The sequence below is a fragment of the Lepisma saccharinum genome, chromosome 27, assembly GCF_977018435.1.
Source record: "Lepisma saccharinum chromosome 27, izLepSacc3.1, whole genome shotgun sequence".
Taxonomy (NCBI): domain Eukaryota; kingdom Metazoa; phylum Arthropoda; class Insecta; order Zygentoma; family Lepismatidae; genus Lepisma; species Lepisma saccharinum.
This window is the reverse complement of record NC_139255.1, coordinates 41,333,369-41,352,262: the sequence shown is the minus strand read 5'-3', so window position 1 is coordinate 41,352,262 and position 18,894 is coordinate 41,333,369. Positions and strand designations below refer to the sequence as shown.

Below are 18,894 nucleotides of genomic sequence, written 5' to 3'. Positions count from 1 at the left end.
TGAAGGAAGGTTCAAATTTCGCATGACAATTATTGCCAAAATTCTATGATAATTAGTCATCCTGCTAGGAGAATTTGAAAAAAAAAAATCATAAAACAATCTGAGCCGTTACCCATTACATTCTAGGTTATGAAAGAACTATGAAAATCAAAGCAAAAAAAAATCCACAGTGTGTTTTCCATGAGGACAAACAACCAGGTAACCTTCCCATGTGTTCCAATGGTATAAAATTCAGGAGATGGACTTCCAGTTGCTGTCTTATCCACTGTATTTGCCAGACATGGTACAGCAATATTTTCATTTATTTCTGAATCTGAAAAAAATGGGTTGGTATAGATATATTTTTTAACAGCAGGGGATGATAAATATTACTGTTATTTATTAATTTTTGAAGTGTAAAAGAAATAATTCTATCAAAGTGGTATAATTGATCTCAAACACTGAACACATGTATCGAGCTGAAAGGAATCAAAGTTGGAAAAAATATATACAAGTGGCGTATGCTGGTTTTAATTAGTGGGTATAATCTTAGACCCTTGTTTCATCCACCCACTCCTGAAGTCTCCCTGCAAATTTACCTCACCATCCATACAGGATTTATGAATATATGTGTGGAAAATTTTACCTTATTGTTGCGACCACTATCAATTGTTGAGATTGCAGTTAATCTACATTTAGAATTTCAAATAATAAAATAAGAAAGTATAATAAACCTAATAAAAAAAAACATACAACATGAAAGAAATGTGCTAGTGAAATAAAAAACCATCAATATTAATTGAAGTGTAAAATTCAAGTTTCCGCAGTACCCAGTTATACATACATTACCGATTTTTATCTTTATACACGGAAGTAAAAGTTCAAGACCTGTGGCTGTGGTACAAGTGATGCTATACTGGCCTACCTGCATTAATGATTTGCAAATTCTCTGGAAAAGATCTCATTCCAAATATTTTCACACACAAATGCTCAATTATAACCATATCCATTGCCTTTAACATCAGTAAATACAGCACTAACACGAATACTAAACCACTAACACCTAAACAAATAATACATTTTTGAATCACCAATAGAAACACCAAGCACAACACAAAGCCACCTTCCACACGCATTCAATATCTCGTGCTAATCTTACATTGTGTTCCTGTTTGACTCAGAATGAAATTCTCTATGGATGCTGAAAATTCCCCTTTCCCAGCATTAAATTCCCTGCGAAGCGCGAGGTTCTCCAAGTTGGAATAATTGAGTTTGTTCTTTATATATTGAATATTCATACATCTTTTATTGACTGTTGACCATGCTGCTAGACGGTGACAGTGGTGCAACGCCCATAAAAACTAGACAATGGAGCAGTGGAAGACTGTAATCTGGTCGGATGAGTCATCCTTTACATTGTTTCCAACTGCTGGCCGAGTGTACGTGTGGAGAACACCAGCACAAGCGTACGATACATTGTCTGTTACCGAGAGTGAAGCATGGCGGTGGTTCAGTGATGATTTGGGCAGCCATCTCCTGGTATTCTGCTGGACCCATCATCACCCTGCATGGACATGTCACTGCCAGGGACTACAGAACCATTTTGAGTGACCAGCTGCATCCCATGGTGCAAACTCTGTTCCCAGATGGTGATGCCGTGTTTCAAGATGACAGAGCCCCTGTTCATACAGCTCACATCATCCAGGACTGGTTTGATGAGCACAAGGATGAAGTGTCACTCACATCTGCCATGGTCTCCACAATCACCAGACCTCAGTATTATTGAGCCCCTGTGGTCGGTTTTGGAGACCAAGGTGCGAGTCCGTTACCCACCACCATCGCCTGTCTCTACAACAACTTGCAGCTGCTTTGGAGGAAGAATGGTACAACATCCCTTTGACAACCATACGCGACCTGTATTTATCCATTCCTAGTCGACTGCAGGCCGTTCTGCGTGCCAAAGGTGGTTCTACTCGATATTAATAAAGGTAATGTGCATTTCTGTAGGTGTTTCCATACTTTTGTCCATCCCCTGTATGTTTAGTCTTTTAGGTGAAAGTACAGTTGACAAGGGAAAGCCACCTGCTAGAATGTTCCAGAACAACTTTCTAATAGTCTGGAGGGGAGTAATGTTTGTGTATATATATTGTCCTGTTTTGTACCTTGTTACATTTGTAGCCTACTTGGTGCAGAGTCTGAAGAAGACCTTGCTAGAAGGTTGAAACCTTACATTTAGTTTATGTTTTATAATAAAATAAATTTCTGCCTTGGTCAGCATATAGAGTTTTTCTACACCTTAGCCCCATCAGATATGACAAGGACTTGGGAATTTATAGTGGGTGGAAAGGAATAAAAAGGAACATTTAGTCACCTGACCCCATATGCATAAAACTGCCATGTTCCCAACTGTAAAACACTGATCTAAAAAGCCATTTGAGCACAAGGATTAACACACAAGCACATTAAAAGACTTATCTAAAAGGCAGTGTGTACACGGGGCTTGACACACAAACACGTTAAAAGCCCCACTTAGATGCACACATCAGAGTTGTCCAACGAACTGGCAAGGTCTCTCGTAGAATGCCGGAAGTCCTTCGGTTGAAGGATAAGGTATCCCTTATTTCAACTGAGAGCCCAACTTCCTTTTGTTTTATTGCGATTTCATCATCCTACGAATGTAATTTTTACATGGTTCAATATTGATTTACGTCTGTTAACACATACTGCAGAGTTTTAGCAAATACTTAAGATGTGGTTCAATTTATGCTTTCGTGGTTAGGTTAGGCACATCAGGTTTATTCTCTTAGCATTAAAATAAAGTCCTTAAAATCATTCTAGTAAGGTTCCGATTTACTTCTACATTCATTCCCACTAGTCTACGATACTTACTGTCGCTTGTCAATGGAGAAAACCTTGTCCATGGGAAGCGCCCATGCTTACATAAGGTGATTTTTAAGTGTGTTTTTTTTCGAATCCAAACAGTGCTCATTACTTTAAGGACGGTTCAAATTTCATGTGATGATGATTTCCAACATTCTACGATAATTAGTCTTTCTGCTGGGAGAATTTGGAAAAATCATAAAACAATCAGTACAGTTACCCAACAAAGTATCCGAAAAGATAGAAAAAGTGGTGAAAGAATATGGTATCAAATGTTGGATGTGGGCTCCACGCAAAGTAGAGAAGTATTTTACGGAATTTAAGAAAGATGGTAAGGAAAAGGAGAATGAAGATGATTAAAAAGGGGTTTATAGCATAAAGTGTGTTTGTAATAAAGAATAGGGTACACTGGAAGAAGCATGAAAACCCGATGGGGTGAACACGATAAAGGTATTGAGGAAGGGATACCAAGAACTTGGTTACCGAAACATATAATTGAAGAAGAACTCAAAATTAAGAAACGAGAGAATGTCAGGATTGATAACAAACCGATAAGTCTGAATGTTTACGAAGCGGCATCTAACTGTAAAGATAGGAGTAATAAGTTAAGTTAAACAGAGAAGAATGGAACGTTGACGACCTGTAGATCAAGATGTTTAAGCGATGGGGATCCAAATAATGAAAAGATCGGTTTCCAGGTCACTCTGACCGTGATTAGGGTGGCCCAAGAGATTTTAAAGAATTCGAACTTGATGTGATGTAGCTCACCAAATACAGAAGAGGAAAGGTAGGGGGCGGGGACATCAACGGAAGGACTTCGGCATTCTACGAGAGACCATGCCAGTTCGTTGCACAACTCTGACGTGCGCATCTAAGTGGGGCTTTTAACGTGTTTGTGTGTCAAGCCCCGTGTACACATTGCCTTTTAGATAAGTCTTTTAATGTGCTTGTGTGTTAATCCTTGTGCTCAAATGGCTTTTTAGATCAGTGTTTTACAGTTGGGAACATGGCAGTTTTATGCATATGGGGTCAGATAACTAATGTTCCTTTTTATTCCTTTCCACCCACTATAAATTCCTAAGTCATTGTCATATCTCACGCAGCTAAGGTGTAGTTACACTGGCCTAGTTTGGTAATCTGATGAAGGGATTAGTGGAATCCTGAAACGTAGTTTTTGTTAAAATCAATACTCACTAACGTAAGTACCTTTAAGTATCTACATTTTATTGTATACTAACTTTCATGAACATTATTAACCTAAAGAGGGGAGAAAAGCAACGTAAATTAACTAATATATTTTTTTCTTATAGCTTTCCCTTTCAAATATTATTCATTTCCCTGAAAGAAGTACTCTCACTGGTTTTGAAGATTACAAAGAGAAAGTAATTAAGCATTTTAAAATATGAAAATGGGAAAAAAGCAAGCATATAAATAGCTTAATTACTTCATTGATAGATTGATCAAATTGTTATTTTACGTCCCTTTTCTGACACTTTTGGCTAATCATGACGATTGATGAAATTAGGGACATTTACAAAGAGCATCCATGCCCAGGCCGGTATTCTAACCCTGGATCTCTGACGATGTATGGAAAAATTCTAACCACTCTGCCACGCATGAAGATTGGTGTAATTTCTTGAACATCTAGTTTAAATTTTAATTTATTTAATTACCTTGATCTTCAATATTTAAGCTTTTCCCCTTTGACAAATTCTGTTCAACTAGCAGAGATCAGGAAGACAGAAGCAAATGTAAAATGACAATTAACATAGAATTCTTTTGCAAATGTTGTTCAGATTTCCCTGTTTCTCGTGCACTTCCAGATGTATTTTCCCTACTTCGCTTTTCAGTACGTAATTTGTGAACCCAGAATTCCCATCCCTAATAAATTTCCATTGGCAACAACACAGCTCCTACGATAGAAAGGCCATTGGGGAAGAATGGCAGAAGAGGGTGCCAGTCGAGGAAAGGGCAAAGGCTCTGGGTTGGAGTGCAACTGGCCTGGTGACTCTCCTCAGAAGGATGTTACCTGGCCACAATCACCGTGCCCGAGAAGTAGTGTTTCCTTTCCCCCTCCCCTCCCTCCCTGCCAAGGGATTTAAAAGGAGCCAGTGGAATCTCACCCTGCCAAGAGGAGAGTCCACCAGCTGAAGAAAGGCTCTCGGACATTCCGCGCCAAACAGTTGAAAACATTCGCACGCTGGAAGGAAAGAAATGTATGAAAGAAAGGTTGGTTGTAAAAAAATATTGCGAAGAAATAAAAAAAAAACTTATTTAAAAATTATAGCTGGGTCATCTCTGATTACCTAGATGACCCAGAGTACACGCTGCTGCTCTCTACACAATAATCAGAACATAAATGTAAATCAAACCTAGCCAGCATAACTTATTCATTCACGTATCCATGATACGATAATAATAATAAATTTTCTTTATTCAGCGGGCGAGGTTCAGCCAAGGGCTGCTCTGCCACCTAACCCTTGTCAATATGATAATACATATGAGATTATTATAAACTTATGGAGAAGTAAGTTAAACGTAAAAAATAATAATAATACAAATAAAAAAAATAAAAAATGAAGAAAGAAAAAATACATAGGAATTAGTTGCATACAAAAAAAAAGTATAACTAGAAATACAAAAGACAATAGTAATAATACAGTGCGTCCATTTCGATCTTCAGCCGAGAGATCGGGAGAAGCGTGGCGGGCGGCGCTGACGGAGATGCCGACATTTGCGGCCTGTAATGCCCGCTTATTTTTATGGACATACGCAGACATTTATATAAATATTGCAAAACGAGCACTAACCTGTGTTATAATTTATCATCTGTAATTCATCCAAGTTCTGCCCTTATATGCACAAAAAAATACGCTTTAGAAACGATGTTAAGAGCCACAGATAATAGAACATTTTAATCGTAATTTTGACCAGTAACGTCCTGCTTAAGTTTATATCCTTGAAAGAGTTTTGTGGCGATGGGAATCGTTTGGAGGTTTCGAATGTGCAACACTGTATCAAGATTACGCTGCAGACGAAACCGTTAAAAGTCAATGGTTTTCGTGAGCTTCCTTGCAATATGAAATCTCCGAGCTCGAGTTTTTTTGTTCCTTCACGACTAGATGAAGACAGAGCTGTGAATATAGTGGCGAGCAATATAAACCAAGAGTGTGTTAATTTCGTACTGTGCGCAAGAGTGTTATTCTTGGTTACTTGTTTGTGTTATTGCAGTGTGTATGTGTTGTGTCAGTGAGACGATTGGAATGCCAGCCGCAAGGTTCACGTTAGAACAAAGAATTCTTATGTATGACACTTACGTGAAAACAGACTTGTGTCGAGACGTGTGTAGGCAATTTGTACAGAAATTCCCAGGCGTTTCAACTCCACATAGAAATACGGTTAGACATCTTGTCCTTAAATTACGAGAAACTGGATCCTTAAATTTTAAAACACCTAAGCAAAAACGACGGATTCTAACCGAAGCCAAACTCGATGATATTGGTGCAGCGTTAGAACGTTCTCCAAACAAACCTCTACGCCGTGTTTCAAAAGAGGTGGGCGTGTCAAAATCATCGGCACATACAGCCACTAAGCTACTAAAATTAAAACCGTAATCTTATAACACAGGTTAGTGCTCATTTTGCAATATTTATATAAATGTCAGCATATGTCCATAAAAATAAGCGGGCATTACAGGGCGCAAATGTCGGCATCTCCGTCAGCGCCGCCCGTCACGCTTCTCCCGATCTCTCGGCTGAAGATCGAAATGGACGCACGGTACAATTCCTTTTAGTGAGTGACTTGATACCTTCAGTATGTGCCCCGACTCTGCCATTGTTCCATTAACAGCAGATCTTTTATTTTACCTTTGAAATATAATGGGTTGAAATATAATGCTTCGGTTAGAATCCGTCGTTTTTGCTTAGGTGTTTTAAAATTTAAGGATCCAGTTTCTCGTAATTTAAGGACAAGATGTCTAACCGTATTTCTATGTGGAGTTGAAACGCCTGGGAATTTCTGTACAAATTGCCTACACACGTCTCGACACAAGTCTGTTTTCACGTAAGTGTCATACATAAGAATTCTTTGTTCTAACGTGAACCTTGCGGCTGGCATTCCAATCGTCTCACTGACACAACACATACACACTGCAATAACACAAACAAGTAACCAAGAATAACACTCTTGCGCACAGTACGAAATTAACACACTCTTGGTTTATATTGCTCGCCACTATATTCACAGCTCTGTCTTCATCTAGTCGTGAAGGAACAAAAAAACTCGAGCTCGGAGATTTCATATTGCAAGGAAGCTCACGAAAACCATTGACTTTTAACGGTTTCGTCTGCAGCGTAATCTTGATACAGTGTTGCACATTCGAAACCTCCAAACGATTCCCATCGCCACAAAACTCTTTCAAGGATATAAACTTAAGCAGGACGTTACTGGTCAAAATTACGATTAAAATGTTCTATTATCTGTGGCTCTTAACATCGTTTCTAAAGCGTATTTTTTTGTGCATATAAGGGCAGAACTTGGATGAATTACAGATGATAAATTATAACACAGGTTAGTGCTCGTTTTGCAATATTTATATAAATGTCAGCATATGTCCATAAAAATAAGCGGGCATTACAGGGCGCAAATGTCGGCATCTCCGTCAGCGCCGCCCGTCACGCTTCTCCCGATCTCTCGGCTGAAGATCGAAATGGACGCACGGTACAATTCCTTTTAGTGAGTGACTTGATACCTTCAGTATGTGCCCCGACTCTGCCATTGTTCCATTAACAGCAGATCTTTTATTTTACCTTTGAAATATAATGGGTTGTTTACACTAGCGATATTTGCAGGCAATGCATTCCATGCTTTGGGAGCCGAAAAGGAGAAAGATGATTTGTAGGCCGTGGTAGAGTGATGGGGTAAATCGAAGTTGTTCCGCTTGCGGGTAACATACTGATGGATTTCCCTACGGGAATGCATCTTCTCAAACAGGTACTGCGGTTTACCTTCTGTCAGTATGTGGCGTATAAAACAGAGATAGTGCAACTTCCTTCTGTTTGCCATGGTAAGAACCTGATTATTATTTAAGAATGGAAGAATATGATCGGATCTTTTTGCTTGAAAAATGTATCGGAAACAGGCATTTTGCACCATTTGTATTTTTTTACTGAGCTTTTGCGAGAGTTGAGGCCGTAAACATTATCACAATAGTCGAACAAAGGGTAGATTAATGCTTGGATGAGTCTTAGCTTGCATTCCGCAGGGAGGAAGTCACGGAAACGATTCAGATTCCTAAGTGTTCCATAAGCTTTCCTACATTGCGTCTTTACATGTTCTGTCCAATCAAAAATTTTGTCAAAAATCAGACCAAGATTTTTAGCAGTGTTATTCCTGACAATGGGCAAATTGTTCATTTTGAGCTCGATCTTCATATTTTTAATTAACGACCTTGAATAATTAGAACCAATGATCATGAAAGTGGATTTTTCTGGATTTATTTTAAGACCGTTAGATACACACCAGTTACTGACGATGTTCAAGTCAGAATTTAGTGACTGAAGCTTATGTTCCAACGAAGCGTAATGATCTGAGAAATATAACTGGGTATCGTCTGCGTAAAAATGTGGAGTGAAGAATTTTATAACTTGCTGCAAATCTGCAGTGTAAAGGGTGAAGAGGAGGGGGCCTAATATCGATCCTTGCGGCACGCCTGCTTTCAGCGTTATAGGTTGAGACACGTGAGATGGTGAATTATGTAATACGACCCTTTCACGTCTCTTAAATAGATATGTTTGAAACCAGTTTAATGTTGAAGGAGAAAACTCGTAATATTTAAGTTTGGCTAATAATAAATCATGCTGCACAGTGTCAAAAGCCTTACTGAGATCCAGAAGTACTAAAATAGTGACTTGCTGTTTGTCAATGGCATAGAGAATATCATCGACAACTTTAGCAAGAGCAGTGGCTGTGCTGTGTTTCTCACGAAATCCGGACTGCAGCGGGGGCAGTAAACTATTCGTGTTAACGTAGTTTAAAGTGTTAACGTAGTTTAACGTCTGCGAGTGCACTATTTTCTCGAGTATTTTAGATAGCACAGGCAAAAGACTGATAGGCCTAAAGTCATTGTAAGAAGTGGCGATCTGCTTTTTCTGAAGTGGCAGGATTCGTGCTTCTTTCCACATTTCAGGAAAGATGCCACTGGAAAGAGAGGAGTTAATGACGTGAGTTAGCGGAGATAAAACATAAGGCAAAGAAAGTTTGAGCATTTTAGTGCTGATACCATCTACTCCAAAACTATTTGAGCGTATACTATAAATAGTTCTATGTACATCTTTTTCAGTTACCTCAGTAAAGCTAAAATATTGTTCAGCGGTGGAACAGGTTTTGTTCTCGAAATGCTTTATTTGCTGAGCCTTAAGTGGAGGAGGAATTTCAGATTCATTGCAAATTTTACCAAAATGGTCATTAACAGCATCTAAATCTTCAGTGGTACTTATGAGAGAGAATGTATTATTGTGAGACTTTTTATTGTTAACAATACCCAATTGTTTCAACTCATTCCATGTTTCTCTCCGGCTTAAATTTTTCCCGCCAAATTTGAAGGTAAGATAACATTTCTTTTCTTGTCTTATGACAGTTGTTGTAAAATTCCGTAGTTCTTTATATTGTTGCCAGTCGCTTGAATTGTTCGAACGTTTGAACTTTCGTAGCATGTTATCTCTGATTCTCATCAACAATTTAACATTACTGGTGATCCATGGTGCATTTTTCTTATTGTGCTTTACGATTTTTAGAGGTGCGTGCGTGTCAAAAACATTTTGTATATTTGAGGTCAAAAACTCCACTTTATTATTAACATCATCAAGTAAGTAAAGCTTTGACCAATCTACATCAGCTATATCTTTTGCAAAACTTTCTTCGTTGAAGGTATTAAAATTTCTACAATAAACGTGGCTTGCTTTCTTTTGCAAAACTTTCTTCGTTGAAGGTATTAAAATTTCTACAATAAACGTAGCTCGATTGAGGTTCCGGTTTCTGCAACAAGAAATCAGCGTACGCAACCCAGTGGTCTGAATTACCGATTGGGACAGTGACGTCAGTTTTAAACAGTAATTCTGTATTGTCAACGGCTATGATGTCAAGCAGCGTTTTACTTTTTTCGGTGATATGGGTTGGTTTATTAACTATTTGCGTTAGACCAAATGAATCAAAAATCGATCTTAAAAGCCGTGTTTCTGGTTTATTCGGGGTGAGATAATCGCAGTTTACATCTCCTAACAGGAAGAGATTATCAACTAGTGGATAGATTTCGGACATTAATTCTTCGAACAATGTAAGTTTTGTGTATGGGACATTGGGCGGTCTGTATATGGAACATACACCAAACTGTTTATTCATGTACTTCAGAATCAAAGTTAATGTTTCGATGCCTTCAGTATTTACTTTCGTCTCTATTGTTCGAACAGTTAAGTTAGATTTATCGCCTTCCTTCCTGCAGGGCGTCGGCCACAGAGCGATTCGGCTTCCCCAAACGATGGCATCGAGCAATGTCCTCGCTTTTCACGTCCAGCTGTAGCGTCTTCTGCAGAACGTCAAGAACCTTTTCTTCTACGTTCTCCTTTATTTTCTCTTGAATTCCATGGATCAGCAGACATTCTCTTCGTGAATATTGTTCCATGGCGTCGATCTTGCCTTCATTTTGTACAATTCTATCCCGCAACGAGGCCACTTCTTCCCTTTGTAGCCTAAATTTCTTCTCGATTCTGGCCTCCATCTTGGCAAGGGCTGCCTGCAGTTTCTTTATGGCTTCTAAATTCTGCGGAGTATCGGTCGTGTTTTCTCGCAATTCACTCTCCATTGCTACCTTGAAGGAGGCTAACTCGTCCCGCACTTCCTTTTGAAGTTGTTGAGGCGATCGCTGAGTCCCTGGTCTTTTCCGGTGGCACGTGGCATGTTGAGTTGGTACGCCTGATTTCGAAAGCGAACGGGAGGATCTGTCTGTGATGGAAAACAGCCTAACTTGTGATTTCTCTTCTTCGATTCGATTATATTCTTCTACCAGTGGATGAGCGCATTTTGGTGTTTTATACACACTTCATACAACTTTTGTTTATGTGAACAAAAGTCCAGCTACCTAATATCCAGCTAAAAATAACGTAAAACCCGGAGCCGATGTAAACGTTGGGGGGGGGGGGGGTCATTTACCCACTGTACCCAGAGTATTTTTTTTAAGTTGACAGATTTCAATGTTTTACTTAATGTAAAAGTGGTTCCAGCGTCCACCAACAATGGAGATATTTGATTCCAAAGAATGGCCCATGTAAGTTAAAACCTGCAATTTCAAAGTATTTTCACCGCTTTTTGTTAGTAAAAACTTTGTATGCACACTAAAATAGCGAAGGAACACGTCGAAAATAACTCTGTACAAAACCTAACAATCCTACCCTAACTACGTAAAATTATAGCTGCTGTTGTGGAGAGTAGTTTGGGTGCAATAAGCCTTTGTACTGTTCTGCTACATGGTAAAATTATACACGAAAACAACAGACATACTTCACTTCACAATAACACATCCCAAAGCTAAAATTTGTAAATATTGAGAAAAAAAAAAAAGGTAAACCCTGTGCTTAGCACCACGCCATGAAGGTGTATAGGGGGTGTGGGGGTAACGCCCCACACTTTCTTGATCCCGTCGTGAGTGGGGGTGATGTGATCAGCATCACGCCCCTGACCGCCTTTACCCCCCAGGGTTTCCCCAGGTACCCATGTTATTCGACGCTGGGTAGGCACCGGGGCCGCTTCCACCGTTAGAAAAGTTCCCGGATTTGAACCGGCCGGGGATCGAACCCGGGACCTTTAGCATGGTAGTCAGACGCGTTACCGACTGAGCCACCGCGGTATATATTAAGAATTGGAAGTATCTCCGATTACTTAAACATTCGGCATACTCACTAATTTTGGCCTCATAATCACGAATGTGCAGTTAAAAATTGGCGGTCACATCTACAAATTGTGAAATAAGCTTGTCAAATACCACTATGCAATAACATGGAAACCAGTTCATTTGCATGTGAGAAAATGGCATCTTGCCTATAAAGTTGAAATATATGTTTACCCCACGAACCATTCATGTAAGGTTAGGTTAGGTTAGCTTAGGTTAGGCAAGCATAGTAAAAATGAAGGGTGATCGTAAACATAGTTTTGAAAGGCTATCATTGGGTAAATTTTCCGTATCCCGAAAACGGATTTCTTAAAATTTACAGGAGAAATTACTTACCGAATGCTGTTTCTTTAGACTTATGGAAGTTTGGGGAAGTGTTTTCTGGCATCTTTCATTGAATTTTGCCGATAAATCATGTATTTTTCGATATAAATATGTGACCGATGCACGAAAGCTCTTGCATCCATTTACTTCCAGCCGGATGTTGCCTGTGTGATGACGTAATCCCGGTCAGTGTTTCCAAACACGTGTTTTAGTAACTGAAGGATGTACGTTTCCGCAAATGGTTTGTGGGGCTATGCGAGAATGGTGTGTGGGTCTACGCATTTTTTTCTAAACCAATTTTTTAACTATTCTAACCTAAACGTGACCCAACCTAACCTAACCTTACTGGAAATGGTTAGTGGTGCGATGTATGAATGGTTCATGGGGCTATGCATCAATGGTTTGTGGGGCTACGTAGGTATTTTTGGGTGTAGTGGGGTGGAAACACTGCATGCCGACTACGGTACCGAAACTGTGACCGCCATTTAGCGTGTTACCGAAGGGAAAAAGAAACTAACAAAACTTACTTCATACGTCGAAAATATAGATTATTTCCGTGAAAAAAGCGAAATGCCACCTTCAGCAATGTTTCTTTTTAGTGTTTAAATATATGTCCGTGTGTTCTTCTTTACGGGGCTAGTCCCCTTGCAGTTTTAGTTACAACGTTCCTCTCGCCTAGCAAGCGAGTGGCAAAGGTTTTCATAGCCTATCTTCGATCCCCCTCTTAGACTTTATACGATGCAGACTACGTAAGTACGAATATGGAAAGTGACATAAATAGCGAGTTTCAGGCGTTTTTCGGATACGGAAAATTTGCCAACATTCATAAACACCAAAATCTTCACAAACCATGCAAAATATTTCACTTTCTCCAGTGGGCACAAAGGGTTAGGGTACCGAAAAAAGCTCAAATCTTACCAACAAATGTACTCTATAGTAGAACTTCACTTACCGAAGTAATTTTTAATTTCGCTCTCCTTAACGGCTTGCGGAGCAACGTCTGCTATTAACTTTGCTAGGCCCAAAATACCCATTGCGTGAAGATACGGCTTTAAAAATTGACAAGTAGTAAAACAGTGCCCTTATGTAATAGTAGTCTTAACGACCAGCTTAAAATTTTTACTTCCTTAATTACAAACTACAAAAATCACATTTGACGTTGCACCAGGCATTTACAACAAATGCACGATTTGCGCGGGTAACTTTCCCGGAGTTCGGAGCACAGACTAGAAATGTTGCGAGAACGATAGTGGCGATCTGTATAACGTTTCTTTAGCCAGAATTGGTAATTCGAGATATTCATTCCCTTCTGCTAATGAAATAATATGAGCAAATTCCCAAGAAATAATACAAAGCATACAAGAATATATTTACACATACGCTGAATATGAAGTGTAAAATGAAATAAAATGTTTGTTTTGGTAGAAAAGTTTTCCGAAAAACAACAAATACATTTTTTTTCGTATTTCATTTGTCGTAGTAGCATATGGTAGTAGCAGTAGTTACAGTGGTAATAATCTGTGGTTAGTACTTTCTTTCATAATTCATTTGTTTGGTTTGTGTCTGAACGTAAAAATATTATTCACGTGGTCAATATTTGTACCATAAAAATGAAAAGAGATAAAAAGGGATTAATTGGAACAATTAAAGATGAGGACGAAGTGCCGAAACTTTCAGACACCTCCGAAAGTGAATCTGAGGTAATGTTAGCCTATATAGAAATTAAATTATAATTATTTGCATTATATGAAATAAGAATTACGTTCTTGTTTTGTAATTAACAGAATAATAGTTAACAGTTCGTTATATCTGAGACACATTTCTTCATTTTTACAGAAAAAACTACTTACGGAAATGAGTTTATCTAAGGTTTCCAAGGTTCGTTGAGGTATTTTCTTTCATCGTGGAATCTGTTTGACCGGGAAATCATGTATTTTACAAGAGAAATATCTCACCAACACACAAGTGCCAACCCCCTTTTTTTTAACTATGCTTGCCTAACCTATCCAAACCTAACCTAACCTATTCGGAAATGGTTCGTGGGGCTATCCGTCAGCTACCCGTGCATAATCTAAAAGTTCCACACGTGACGAAAATAGTAGGTATTTTTCGGGTAACACTTTACTATACCGGAGACGGATTTCTTCAAATTTAAAGGAGAAAGTACTTACGCAAATCATTTTCTGTAGCGTTGTTGATGTTCAGGAATGTAGTTTTGATCCATTTTAATGCTAATGCATGTGGCTAAATTGAACGAAAGAAGTGCTAATAGAACCTAACCTAGTGGGCATACCTCGTCCCCTTGATGGTTCGTGGGGCTATCGTGAATTTTTGGGCTAACGACAATGGTTTTGGGGCTACCCGTGGATTGGTTTAATAATTACTCTTCAAGTCAAAAATTTAACTTTTTGGCATGAGTTTGCAATACCGGACCACTCTCCAATTTCTATAAAATTTAGCCTATTTACTAATTTCGGTGTCCTGATGTATCTGTAGTTCATATTTGGCGGTCACTTGTTAAAATTGTACATTTACGTGTAGAACTTGTAAAATAACCTTGCGATTTACCACGGCGATTGTCCATACACAGCAATTCGGAACCATCTTTCTTTCGCAATTCGTTGATGGTCTTCCTTTACGCACAACAATCTTGCTGATGTCAGATGAGAAATGCCTACGAGGTTAGGTTAGGCCTGTTAGGTTCGGTTCCATTAGCATAAATACATAGAAAAATTAATATTTTAGCTAAGAGAACAACTATACCTTGTCTTCCCTGTTGATTTCTTCATGTTGGGAAAATTGCATCTTTCTTGGAGCTATTGTTCTTATGGTAGGGTTATGTTATGTTAAGAAAACATAGTTTATTTCCTTTTTTCTAGATTTCCATACTTGACCGCCAATTATTACATGCAGATTCGTGATTAGGAGTTCACAATTAGCGACTAGTCGAAATTTCATAGAAATTGGAGAGTGGTCCGGTATTGTAAACTCGTTCCTTAACTTTTTTGGTGAAAAAATTTCATGAAGTGTTTTCAATTTTTTTTTTAAATTTAGGTATTTTTTGGTGAACAAGGTTGCAACACTGCATGCACACTCCAAATCGACAAAACACTGGCACAAAGCACGATGAACGGGTAAGCTATCACCATATGTGTGTGGAAATAAGGAAGAACAGTAAGTACTCGTTAATGTAAGAAATATACATTATTTTCGTTAGGAATTCATTATTTCACCTAAAGAAATGTTCCGCAATGCAGAATAGTACATTAGCAATGTAAAAAAGTGCGAAATAAGTGATTTATAGGTGTCTCACCTATAATGAAGTAGCACCCGGATGCGAAAAAAGGAATAACAAAACCTACTCTATATGCGAAAAATTGTGTTTGTTTTCGTGTAAAAAGCATAATGGCACTTTGAACTATGTTCCGCAGTACACAATTGTAAGTAAGTAAGTAAGTAAGTACGAACCATGCAAAACACAAAATATGATTTTAATGTGTGTCCGATATAACGAACTGTTACCAATATTTCATGTTTGGCATATCACCCATGCTCATGAACTAACATAGTGCATACATATGGAGTGACTAGTTTCATCATATGGTGAAGCTAGCTTTTGAGCTATTTTCATCAGGTTTTAAACTACGTATTTGCATGATCTACAACCTGGCTGCACTTTCTCTAGTTGTTAATGATGGGTGCGGTGTCCAGGTACGTTGGTGTGCGTTTATTTTTGTGCTGGTGACAATTCCTTTTTTCTGGACACCATGGAGTTGGAAAACACCGTTCCGATATGGGCTGTTGCTGCTAATATGTCATGTGACGTAGGTACAAAGGGTTATTAGTCCTATGTGGTTTCATCATTAAGTTAGGCAGGGGCTAGACTCTACTTTACGTCCTTATTGCCTTTTGGTGGTAACCGATGGGAGTTAACAACACTGCAGGCTCGTCTTTGTGTCCATGTTGTTAATGCGTGTGCTTTGTTCGTTTGCGTTCTGCATGGTGATTGCTTCTTTGTGTTCGCAGTGCGTTGTGCGTGTGTATGGTGCGTGAAGAACAGGTTCCAAAAACTTGTAGATAGTGTAAAATACGTTTATCCCCAGTAATAATTTAGTGCATCGTTCAAAACCGTGCTTGCAGAAAGCTGGCATCTCTTCGGGTAAGTACCTTTTTCTTTTTACACTTTCTGTTCACAATATCCCCACGAACCATTCACGTTAGCCTCACAAATCATTCACGGGTAGCCCCACAAACCATTCACGTTAGCTCCAAAAACCATGCACGGCTAGCTCCACGAACCATTCACGGGGACGAGGTATGCCTAAAAGGTTATGTTAGGCCTGTTAGGTTAGGGTCCATTAGCACTCATTTTACCCCTAAATAGCGCTTCATCATTGAAAAATTTCCTCAGTACGTTCAATTACGCATATCCGGACAACATCGGTTTTTATCAATTTTCTCTTCCAGGTAATTTTTCCTTGCTTCGGGATTTACGTTGTTGAATTCCTTATACAATAACCTTTCCAACGATATATGACATGTATTCCTTAGGAAAAGGACGTAAAGTAGAGTCTTACCTAGGCAGGTCAGGTTTAGGGCAGTTACCATTAAAATTACTTCCATAAATACTTCCAAAATCCGATCATGTGATTTCTGGTCTTCAGCACTTTGCTATTCTCGCCAGCTGGTGAAAGTAATTGTGGCCAGATGTATCTGGAATAATATGTATCTAAATTAACTAAAACTATGTAGTTCTTACATTGGTGTTATGCTATATGAAGTATTTGTATGGAAATTAAAGTTCATATTCTTCTTCCAATAAAAAATTCGAAGAAATATACACTTTCAAGACTCTTTCCTTGTTTGAGAGTCAGGGTTGCTACGCATCTGGAAAACAGGAAATTTGGCTTCTCAGGTAAATTGCATTTATTTGCATTTTGGAATCTGATAGGGAAAAGATCTTAAAATGAACAAGTGGTTCATTTTCACTTCCGGATTTGGTTTTTGTTATCCCACTCCGTAAAAGATTCAGTTCATTTTTTTTTCCCTCTCGTCCTTATGATTCTCAGCCTGGTACAAAATTATGGTTCCTCTGGAGTTTGGTTCTACATAGACTTGTAGGTAATATATTAAATGTTCACTTTTTATACTATATTTTAGGAGGATTGTCAATGTAAAAGTTGTTATCCAGTTATGCTGATTGGTAGCTAATTAAAGCAGGTTGAAAATATGATCATAATTATCGGAAAGATTGGTGAAGAAGAGGTTATTGCCTATTATTTTACAGCACTTGTTCTTGTTATCATTTACATTTTGGTGTAGCAAGAAAAGAAATTTTGTTAGCAAGATTGTAACACTAGCAGAATTTTACGTAATAGATGTTAGACTGACTGTTATCTGTTGATTTTCCACAATTGTAGGAAGTGCTTGAATAATTCTGCCATATAAAATTATGTTGTTGTTTTTTGTTTGTTTATGTTTATAAGCGCACAGCATCTGGAGAATGTTTTGTTGCACATTGGAATTGTATAGCAAATCTGCTAGAAAGTGAAAGGTTCTGTATGGTTTATGAAAATTATGTTATTTATAAATATTTTCTGTTGCTTTTAGATGGTGGAGATGTGGAATGGTGAAATAACGTACCTCTGTTACCTTAGCCTGAAAGCTATACGCAAGTGATTATAGCATCCAACACATTTGATGCCAATTTTAATTTTACGTTATTCTTTGAATTTTCACGTTTTTGTGCATACAGAATGAAATTAGTTTTTTAAAAAGTGGGAAAATTGAATATTAATAATAATTAACAACCTGTTTGTTTAATTGAAAAACGCAAGGTTCAGAAGTAAAAATCATGATAATATTCATTTTTGGACTGGAAAACCTGGAAATGACAGGGAATTTCACGGATGAAGTACTCGGTACCAGTTTCATAGATTGGAGACACATTAAAATCAGATATTTTGTGTTCCGCACGGTCCGTACTTACCAATTGTGTATTGCGGAACATAGTCCAAGGTGCCATTATGCTTTTTACACGAAAACAAACTTTTTCTACTAAAATAAAGCATTTTTCTAATTGCTAGCGAACGCACGTAATGGTGCATTTTTTTTTCAAATATCAGTGTTTCCAACCTTCTTAACCGAAAAATACCTACTATCGTGTTCGTAACGTGTGCAAATTGTACATTATGCACGGGTAGCTGACGGATAGCCCCTCGAATCATTCCGATAAGGTTAGGTTAGGCAAGCATAGTTAAATAAAAGGGGGTTGAAAACACTGACATGATTTCCCGGTCAAATAGATACCACGATGAAAGAAAATACCTCGACTAATATTGGAAACCTTAGAGAAACTAATTTCCGTAAGTAGTTTCTTCTGTAAAAATGAAGAAATGTGTCTCTGATGTATGAAACTGTTACCGAAGTACTCTTAATAGTAAAAATAGAAGTGAAAGAAAGAGTCAATGAATGTATTACAATGTCTAAGGAAGTATATGTCCCAGTACTTTAGAGAACATGTTTTTTCCACTTGCAAATTAAGCTATTTGCCTTTTTTTTCTCTATAGTTCCAACCACAGAAGAAAAAGAAGAAATTGGGCAGTGAGTTTAATCCTGATTTTACGTTTGTTGGGAGTGCAGAAGAATGTAACAAGGATACTTGGGATGATGTGACTAAATACATTAAGAAAAAAGCAAAAACTAAAACCGATGACAAAATAGCACAACTTAGGAGTGAAAGAGAAACTGTAATATATTATTATTATTAA

The 18,894-nt window shown here is 38.2% G+C and overlaps 2 protein-coding genes across 2 annotated transcripts in view; one reads left to right on the top strand and one right to left on the bottom strand.

The window, feature by feature from the left end:
- Positions 1 to 13,332, bottom strand: part of Fen1 (Flap structure-specific endonuclease 1) — a 30,679-nt gene extending 17,347 nt beyond the window's left edge. Inside the window, exon 1 of the mRNA XM_083113490.1 lies at positions 13,077 to 13,332. Coding sequence (XP_082969616.1) covers positions 13,077 to 13,158 — 82 coding nt within the window. The 5' untranslated portion in view covers positions 13,159 to 13,332. The remainder of the gene's footprint in view (positions 1 to 13,076) is intronic.
- A 341-nt stretch (positions 13,333 to 13,673) lies between these two features.
- Positions 13,674 to 18,894, top strand: part of Rs1 (Dead-box helicase Rs1) — an 88,889-nt gene continuing 83,668 nt past the window's right edge. The window contains exons 1-2 of the mRNA XM_083112926.1: positions 13,674 to 13,824; positions 18,694 to 18,873. Coding sequence (XP_082969052.1) covers positions 13,735 to 13,824; positions 18,694 to 18,873 — 270 coding nt within the window. The 5' untranslated portion in view covers positions 13,674 to 13,734. The remainder of the gene's footprint in view (positions 13,825 to 18,693; positions 18,874 to 18,894) is intronic.